At 40.2% G+C, this 9,537-nt stretch overlaps 2 protein-coding genes across 2 annotated transcripts; both read left to right on the top strand.

Moving 5' to 3' along the window:
• The first annotated feature begins 883 nt into the window (after positions 1 to 883).
• On the top strand, positions 884 to 1,828 carry LOC115742143 (bZIP transcription factor 11-like). The gene has a single exon (XM_030676262.2). It carries the CDS (start codon positions 947 to 949, stop codon positions 1,538 to 1,540), a length of 594 nt encoding a protein of 197 aa, XP_030532122.1. The 5' UTR covers positions 884 to 946; the 3' UTR covers positions 1,541 to 1,828.
• A 4,086-nt stretch (positions 1,829 to 5,914) lies between these two features.
• On the top strand, positions 5,915 to 8,396 carry LOC125312844 (retrovirus-related Pol polyprotein from transposon TNT 1-94). Its single transcript, XM_048272466.1, is given in 2 exon segments — positions 5,915 to 6,127; positions 8,343 to 8,396. Coding segments are annotated over 2 exon segments (267 nt in total).
• Positions 8,397 to 9,537: the final 1,141 nt, after the last annotated feature.

Here is a 9,537-nt window from a genome sequence, read left to right as displayed (position 1 = left end):
GTAATCAATTCACTTCCTACTAGTATCGGATGTAAAACTGTTTAGATCATTAACTTGTATATGATTAGCATTTCGATTTTATGTGATTTGTCCTATGCATGCCAAGGTTGACTATGATGACAACTATAACCTCTTATAACATACATCTGAATATATCACCAAAATAATTGCTTTAATGATCATTAAGGGAGTCGCTTGTCAATTAAGGAGATCACGAGTTCGATTCATGTTGTGAATGACTGAATTGTGCTACACGTGTTTTGTGTGGAGAGATTTCTCAATCATTAGTATCTTGGCGGAACAACAATCATTATCAATTTTAGACCTTCAAACCGTGGGTGGTGGATAATATTTAATCCGTACATTTCGCGAGAGGTGCTCAAATTTCACGATAACAGGCAAAGGAGATGGCTAATGTCGGTAGTCGTTTCCCTCGTGTTAAGTCAATCAAAACAAGCATTGCAACTTCATCGGATTCCCACCTCGGCTCGGCTAGGTAATTTAGCCGAGCCATACACGTGGCACCAAGGTGGTCAGTTTTACGTACCACTGGCTCCCCCACATGCTTAGCCAGTAACACTAGGACACGTGTCCAACGCCGCCCTGTTTCTTCACATCTAAGGATTTAAGGTCAAAAAGGCCTTTGTCCGGTGGACCACTTTGCCTTATGTCACCCTTCATGTCCTTTCAGAAAAAGTAATTTCAACACTGGGGCCCCACCACTAGTGCCCAATGACTCACGAACCATCCCTGTACACATACGTCCCACCCAAAACCAAACATTGCTCTGACGAAAATGCCCTTACCCCTCATTCGCCATATGCCCCAGCGGTGGGGCCCACCTCCACCCCTTTCCTCCCTCAATAAATACCACCCGTCTCCGCTGCAATTCTTCCCTTTTCCTCCTCCTCCCTCTCTCCCTCCCTACAATTCAGCTTCTCCGATCATGTTGGCCGCGATGCCGACCAGTTTCCCGTCCGGTACGATGCCCGACAATCCTTTCCAATCCTTCGATACTGACTTTGCGCCTTGGGATTGCATCGACAATCCCTTTTCTGATTTAACCCAGTTTTCGAAACCCGTCGTCATTTCGACTTATGCATCGGATGACTCGAACCTTGACCAAGTCAACTGCCCTTCGAACTCGAGTAACTCATGCGGAGAGAAACGGAAGGGCGATGCGGCCGTGGACGAGAGAAAGCGTCGGCGGAAGATTTCGAATAGGGAATCGGCCAAGCGGTCTCGCATGCGCAAGCAGAGGAATCTCGAGAACCTGAGAAACCAAGTGAACCGGCTGAAACTCGAGAACCAGGAGCTCTCGAACCGGCTTCGCCTCGTCCTGTACCACTGCTACCAGTTGCGGAGGAGTAACGACCAACTCCGGTCCGAGCAGTCGATGCTCCAGCATAAACTATCAAACATGCAACAAGTTCTATTGTTACAGCTACTCCAGCAGCAGCAGCAGAACACTCCTGCATGGCCATGCAGCAGCAATCCTATAATTCAGACGCGCGAACGAACTTCATCGTTAATCGCATAACTACATAAATCACGAGGAATAACTACCTGGAATCTGAAAATTGGCCTAGAGAGACTCTCTCTCTCTCTCTCTCTCTCTCTCAAACAAATTGGTGTTGGCGGTTTGAGGGTAATTCTTGGGAAAAGGCTGTTTTGATAAAGCCGGGGCCATTATTGTGTATAAATTTTTTTATCAGCTTTTGCCTTTATTAAAGATCTTCTGTCGTTTCGATCTTGCTTTGGCGTTTTAAGTGCGTTAGCTTTTACTATTATTATTATTATTAGTTTGATTGGTTCTTGTGCAAGAATATTAAAACGACGTTAGTTCAAACTCCACTTCCGTCATGATTTTTTTTTTTTCAAATGTGGTACTCTGGCGTGTATGTCAAAATGCAAAATGAGATCAGGACATTGGATCACTCTATAGCGGTCCCCACATTGATTCGGCCGACTATTAACACGACAACCTTAAAGATAGAGGATCGTCTGTCTAAAAACGACTGACATAAGGTTCCATCATACGAGTATATTTCAATATGCAATAATGGAGAGCACCTTCCCACAACATATCCGAATCCACTAAGGTAATCGCGAAGCAAAACCTTTTGTTTTGGTGCACTATAGTATTCAGCAAAAAGTTTCTATCTTAACATAAACTTTCTCTTTAAACGTTAACAGATCTACTGCATACACTTAAAATATAATCATTCGATAAATAAATTGTCATTGCAAACACCGTAAAGTGCTCTTCTTCTCTTCTTAATTGGATTTGTTTTACCTTTTGATTGTTTATTTGCTTGGGTTTGGTTAAGTACAAAAGGTGGTGATTTTCTTGTATAATAAACATTTGAAATGGTGGCGACCTTCGTCCTTCCAACTGATGGGAAGCAAATTACATAAAGTCAATTTATGTAACCATACATAGCTATAGCTATTAAACATGTTAATGGCTATGATGGCTTTTTACATAGACTAAGTCTATGTACATCACAATAAAGAAGGGCGAAATTTTCAAGATAAGTCCCAAACATTATGTGTAAAATGTAATTGAGTTAGATCTTTTAATTTTTTTCAATTAAGTCCTAAACATTCAACGAAAAGTGCGAACAAGTTTTAAATCTTTCAATTTGTTCGATTAAATCACCGACATTTTACCGAAAATGTACTGCTAAGTCCTAAAATTATATAGAAAAATGCAATTTAAGAATGCCAAATTAGTACTATTTTAATGACACGTGACCAATTATAGGTATTGTTCATCAAAAAGACTTTGATACATTTTAAAAGGATTTAGGAGTTGACAAAATTAAAGTAAAATTTAGGACTTGATTGTGTTTATTAGAAAACATATAAAATTGCTCATGCAATTTTTTCGTAGAAAGTATCATTGCTAACATTCCCAAGGTGCCGCTAAAGCTTCCACAAATGCCACTTAAGGCTATGGTGGCATTTTTCTTGGAGTAACACCTTAGAAGATGTCGAGGATGCTCAATAGTGGCAAATACCCTGACAAATGTGAGGGCCTGACATATTCCCAAATTGTCATCGACGGACACCTTTTGAGTTATTTCCTTTGACCAGTCATATTTGCTTTAGTGGGGTTAACTCTCTAAAAGGACCTAAACTGCAAGTTCAATTTAAATTCTGTCCCCAATTTTTTTTTTGTCTATATAGATCACGAATTTTATGTTAGTCCCAAGTCTACCTTGCATCCAAAAATTGCCTTTAATTACTTCAAAATTATGAGCATTGGAAGGTTGTTGCTATTCTATAAAAATGTGAGGGTGTTGGTGAAGATGCATGTTTGATAATTAATCTTTAGTTGGTCATGATATTGATAATTTTGAAGAAACTAATAGCAATTTTGAGATTGCAGGGGCAAATTTCGGACTATAATGAAAGTTATGCTTTTATTAAAATAAGAAACGTGTGAAGCAAAATTAGGATTGAACTAAAATTGAGATTTTTTTTTTAAATTAGGCCTGTTTTAGTGGCATTTGTTAAGAGACGGCATAAACATGAAATCTCACAACCTTTTATATATATGATGAAAGTTGATGCTTTTATTAATATAAGAAATGTGCGATACGGAATTGGGATTGAACCTAAAATTGAGAATTTTTTTTTTTTGTTGAAATTAGGCCTGTTTTAGTGGCATTTGATAAGAGACGGCATAAACATGAAATCTCACAACCTGGACCAAACCAATACATATATTATTCTGTGATATTGATTATAAGCTCTAGGAAATCATAAATGAAGCTTTGAACTAATACCACATTTCAAATAGTTCCTGTTGTCCCATGTCAGAGACAAGTATGTTCTAAAAAAGATCGCGTAGTTCCAATAAACACACACCAAAGATAAGTTCTCAACTTCCTAAAATCGCTTTCATGACAAGAAGACCAGAAGCATCATCGACTTCAAACTCTTCATTTGAAGGTCAAAGGTCTAAATATTGGCATCCCTATCCTCATCAAGATCTTCCTCCTCATCATCTTCGTCCTGTTTTTCTTGCTCTTCTCCTTCCTCGAACTCTGCTCCTTCAGGCTTGTCTGCATTATCTGTTCATGCTACAGGAGATGGAAACAAAATAGCTTTGTGACTCGGTGGAAGAAAATGGAAGCAAACTAAACCAAATAGTTATCGGGCAATCTGTATGGGAAAAAAAAAAAAAGAAGATCGTATATCTATCAGATAGATTGTGCACCATTTCTTACGCTCCGTTTATTTTTGTGAAAAATGAATAATTTTTAAAATATTTTTCCTATAAATGATCACTTGTATTGCTTGAAAAATTTATTATCGACAGCAAATCATGTCTAAATATTTTCGTGATGATGAATTTTTTTCGTTTATTCATTTTTGCAAACAATACAAGTGATCATTTGTAGGTAAATATTTTTAAAATCATTCATTTTTTGCAAAATATATAAAGGCTTGGTGTTCAAATGGCTATTAGAAAGGCCGAAACTTCATCTCAACATGATTTACTTCAGGCCAAATGGAAAAAGCCTCATTGATTTTAGTGTAATATAATGCGGAAACACTAATAGATACAAAATCGCCAAAGAAATAAACAAAGAACACTAAAGAATACCAAAGATTATGTGATTCAATCTAATATAAATACCTACTTCACGAGAAGAGAGCCAATAGCAAATAATCCACTAATCAATCAGAGAATTATGGAGCTACAATCGAACACATTCTAGTGTCTTCCAAACATAGATTAAGTCCATTGCGAAATCACAAGTATTATTACATAATTCTTCATAGGGAACCCGCTCAGAATACTTACGTAGAGAAAGCGTAATACTCTTACTGCTTGCTCTATTATTCCTGCTATCAGAGTAGAATACACACATATATACGCACACGCATATAATGTACATTATGTATGCTTTCTATCCAAATATAGGAAACTTTTCTTTTAGGAATTCTGCTTAATTTAGAGATATATTCTCAGCAACTTTACCTTAACTCTACGTTTGAGCCAAGTCATAGTGCTCACTATCAATGTTAGCACTTCTATCACTTCTGTTAAAATATGTCTCGAGTTTGATCCTAAAACGAACATATGAATTGCGAAAAAAATAAAGGCCGAACTTCTGTGGATGAACGAAATCAAGAGAATCCAAACCAAAACGAAAAGGATATACTCTTGTTGGATTTGGCAAGGGACTTTATACGATGCGATCTTGTATTTGGTTTTGATTCTGTGGTTTTTCGATAGAAAGTCCAAGTGGACTTTGATTTGGGGATTATTGACTCGGTCAAGAAAGGATAAGGACTTGTTCAAATAAAAGGAAAGGATAAACAAAGAAAAAAACAAACAGATACGGACTCTATCATGCAGAAGTTGTTTTGCGTCCAGCTTGCATATATAATAGCAAGCGAACGTCTTGGCCGAAGATCATCGTTGAAGCGCCGACGTACGAGCGCTTGATAGAGGATTGTTTCTCCGTCATCGAATTCTAAGTGTTGAAGCCAATAGAAATCTTGTATCAAGGTTTGTGTTATTTTTCTTTTGCGAGACTATTTCGCGAGGAATTGGGGGCTAAACACTGTGTGCGTTATTTGATGTAATTGGGGCTTGGGAAACACTAAGAGTGTTTGAGTGACTCGAGTGTGGTTCTGTAATCTCCGTGTATCGCTCGTTCTATAGTGGAATTCGTTGCTGCTCTCCCCGTGGACGTAGGTCTCTACGACCGAACCACGTACATCCGGTGTCCGATTTGTTTTCTTGTTCTGTCTATTTTATTGTTCGATCACTTGTTCCGCGCAACAATTGGTATCAGAGCTAGGCTTGTCAAATTGAAGCGAATCGATGGCGACAGAAGAAGTAAAAGTGAAAATCGATAGATTTGAGGGGAAGGAGTTTGTTTTCTGGAAGATGCGGATTGAAAACTATCTATATCAGATGAAGCTGCACTTGCCCTTGTCCGGGGAGAAACCAGAGACGATGAAGCAAGCTGATTGGGAATTGCTGGATAGATGAGCGCTAGGTGTTATTCGGCTGACGTTGGCTCGTAACGTTGCGTTTAATATCGTCAAAGAGAAGACCACTGCGGGTTTGATGAAAGCTCTGTCGGATATGTACGAGAAGCCCTCTGCGATCAACAAGGTCTATCCGATGCAACGTCCGTTTAATTTGAAGATGAGCGAAGGTGCGTCATTTACTAATCATATCAATGAATTCAATGTGATTGTTAGTCAATTGAGTTCAGTTGATATTGATTTTGAAGATGAGGTATGTGCATTGATTCTATTATCCTCATTGCACGATAGCTGGAATACTACATTCTTCGCTGTTAGTAATTCCTCCGGATCAACAAGTTTAACTTTTGATGGGATTCGAGATTTAATTCTAAGCAAGGACATCCGTAGAAGAGAATCTGGTGAATCAGTATCTACTGCTTTAGTGGGTGAAAATAGAGGAAGAACCGATACTCGTGGTAGTAGAAGTAGTATGAGCTCGAATAGACGCAATCGATCTAGGACTGGTGGTGCTGTCTGTTGGAACCGTGGCAAGAGAGGGCATCTTAGAAGGAATTGTTTAAAGCTGAAAAACGAAATGGGTAAGGGAATTAGAGTTGAATCTACAGATGATGTTGCAGCCGTAGGCGATGATTCCGATGGTGTCGATAGGGTCTTGTGTCATCCGAGAATTCGTCATTTGACGGATGGATTATGGATTCTGGTTGTTCTTTTCATGCTACACCAAACGAGAACTGGTTTGCTACTTATCGATGCACGGATAGTAGTAAAGTGCGGTTGGGGAACAACGCTGAATGCGATGTTGTGGGTGTTGGTGATGTTAAAATCGGGATGCATGATGGTATTGTGAGGACATTGACTGGAGTAAGACATGTTCCAGAATTGAAAAAGAACTTAATTTCCTTGAGAACCCTAGATTCAGCTAGATGCGGGTATTCTTCACAAGGTGGAGTTCCGAAGGTTGTTCGAGGTGCCCCGGTGATAATAAAAGGAATTAAGCATGGTGGCCTGTATGAACTTCAAGGTGAGACATTGACGGGTTTCGCTCCGGAGACGTCGACATATGTTCGAGAGTCTAACGACCGCTCAAAGAAGACACGGGTGTCTGTGCCGGTGCACAAGTTTGATGCTGTTGTCAAGAATACGCGGTCGAGAGCTTTGATCGAAACGGAGACTAATAAGTTGATCAAGCATGTGCGAACCGACAATAGCATGGAGTCTTGCTCGAAGCTGGTAAATAAATTCTGCATGATAAATGGCATAGTGAAACACTGCACTAGTGCCGATAAACTACAACAATTTGCGGAATTGATGAGCAGAACATTACTAGAGATGGCCCGTAAAATGATCTCTAGTGCTGGTATGGCTAGAAGAGTTCTAGCGGATGCGCTTGGTATGGTGAGCTACCTGGTGAACAGATCTCCATCGATCGCGATCGGATATCGGACTCCCGAAGAAGTGTGGTCGAGTAACGTTGCTGATTATTCTACTTTTAGAATGTTTGGTTGCTCGTGTTATTATCGAGTAAGTGATGGTAAGCTCGATGTGAGGGCAAGGTGCATATTCCATGGCTATGCACGAGGTGAGCGGGGCTATCGGTTGTGGTGCTCAAATATAAATTCACCTGTTCACAATAGAAAAGTTACCTTTGACGAGTCTCCGGTGCTTCCGGCTAGGAGTGTTTGTGGCAGTGTTAATACGGATCCGGACGGTGTTCAGCTTGAGGTGGAGTTGCAACCAGAAACTCCCGAGGTAGCGAATACTAGCGTGGTAATCGACACAGATGGTGCTTGTAGCGAGGTGGAGCCCGTAGAGCCAATGGTTGCTGTAATCGCTGATATTGACAAGGTACGTATTCGATCTCCTGACAGATATGGATGCAATAAAGGTTTTGCTTTATCTGTGGTTAAGGAACTTGTGTCAGAATGTCCTCGTAGAGCGGTTAAAAGTGCATGTTCGGTTGGTATTCCGATGAGGTCTACGGTTATGGCAAAGTTCAAGCGCGACTTGGACTTGGATGATATCTGTGGCGATTGAGCCCATTGGGGCTGTTGGGGGAGTAGCAGATGATGTTCGGATTATGGTGAAGCGATTATGATTTGGCTCAAACGTCGAGCCAAGGTGGAGATTGTTAAAATATGTCTCGAGTTTGATCCTAAAACGAACATATGAATTGCGAAAAAAATAAAGGCCGAACTTCTGTGGATGAACGAAATCAAGAGAATCCAAACCAAAGCGAAAAGGATATATTCTTGTTGGATTTGGCAAGGGACTTTATACGATGCAGTCTTGTATTTGGTTTTGATTCTGTGGTTTTTCAATAGAAAGTCCAAGTGGACTTTGATTTGGGGATTATTGACTCGGTCAAGAAAGGATAAGGACTTGTTCAAATAAAAGGAAAGGATAAACAAAGAAAAAAACAAACGGATACGGACTCTATCATGCAGAAGTTGTTTTGCGTCCAGCTTGCATATATAATAGCAAGCGAACGTCTTGGCCGAAGATCATCGTTGAAGCGCCGACGTACGAGCGCTTGATAGAGGATTGTTTCTCCGTCATCGAATTCTAAGTGTTGAAGCCAATAGAAATCTTGTATCAAGGTTTGTGTTATTTTTCCTTTGCGAGACTATTTCGCGAGGAATTGGGGGCTAAACACCGTGTGCGTTATTTGATGTAATTGGGGCTTGGGAAACACTAAGAGTGTTTGAGTGACTCGAGTGTGGTTATGTAATCTCCGTGTATCGCTCGTTCTATAGTGGAATTCGTTGCTGCTCTCCCCATGGACGTAGGTCTCTACGACCGAACCACGTATATCCGGTGTCCAATTTATTTTATTGTTCGATCGCTTGTTCCGCGCAACAACTTCGATGGGCGTTCAATGCCATCATAGACATCTGTCAAGCCCAAGTATAGCTTGAACTTGTTTGGAGGAATGAATATGGTCCAAAATATCCGTGGATTCTAGAATCGATTCTCCAATGATATCTCTAACTTCTACCAAATACCACGTTAGCCGGATATCCGACGTCAATATCACTAATCAAGTCATTAGACCACACCTCCTCTTGAGGTCATTTCGTATTCATCATGTCTCTCAATGACATCCAAAACATAGCACAACCAATAGAAGCAAAGGCTTCCCAGCAATTGATCATTCCCTGCGAGATTTAAGTTCAAAATCCCAATTCCTCCCGGACTTCAAAATCCCAGTTGCTCCCATACTATCTGAACTACACGCTCCGAATCATATCCCAACATATGCCGTTTTGTTTCGCCGGAATTGTTATTGCTGCAAAATATCTTTTATCGAAAGTAGTTCTTCGGCCTTTAAATATGTTAAAGGTTCTAGTGGCGCGAGTGAATTGCGAAATTCATGAATTGCGGCATGGGGATTTCCGGACTTAGGCTAGTGATGGGCGTAATGGAATTCGGAATGATACGGATCTTGTTTGAACCGGTTCGTGCAAAAATTTGATTGAATTGGCTCGCGAAACCTTCTTGTTGAACCGGCCACGCCTA

The sequence above is a fragment of the Rhodamnia argentea genome, chromosome 11, assembly GCF_020921035.1.
Source record: "Rhodamnia argentea isolate NSW1041297 chromosome 11, ASM2092103v1, whole genome shotgun sequence".
Classification (NCBI taxonomy): Eukaryota; Viridiplantae; Streptophyta; class Magnoliopsida; order Myrtales; family Myrtaceae; genus Rhodamnia; species Rhodamnia argentea.
Note: the sequence above shows the minus strand (reverse complement) of the source record. Positions and strands in the feature narration are given on the sequence as shown.

What these genes read in the sequence shown, in the direction of transcription:
- LOC115742143 (XM_030676262.2), top strand. Translation starts at nt 947, where the DNA reads ATGTTGGCCGCGATGCCGACCAGTTTCCCGTCCGGTACGATGCCCGAC.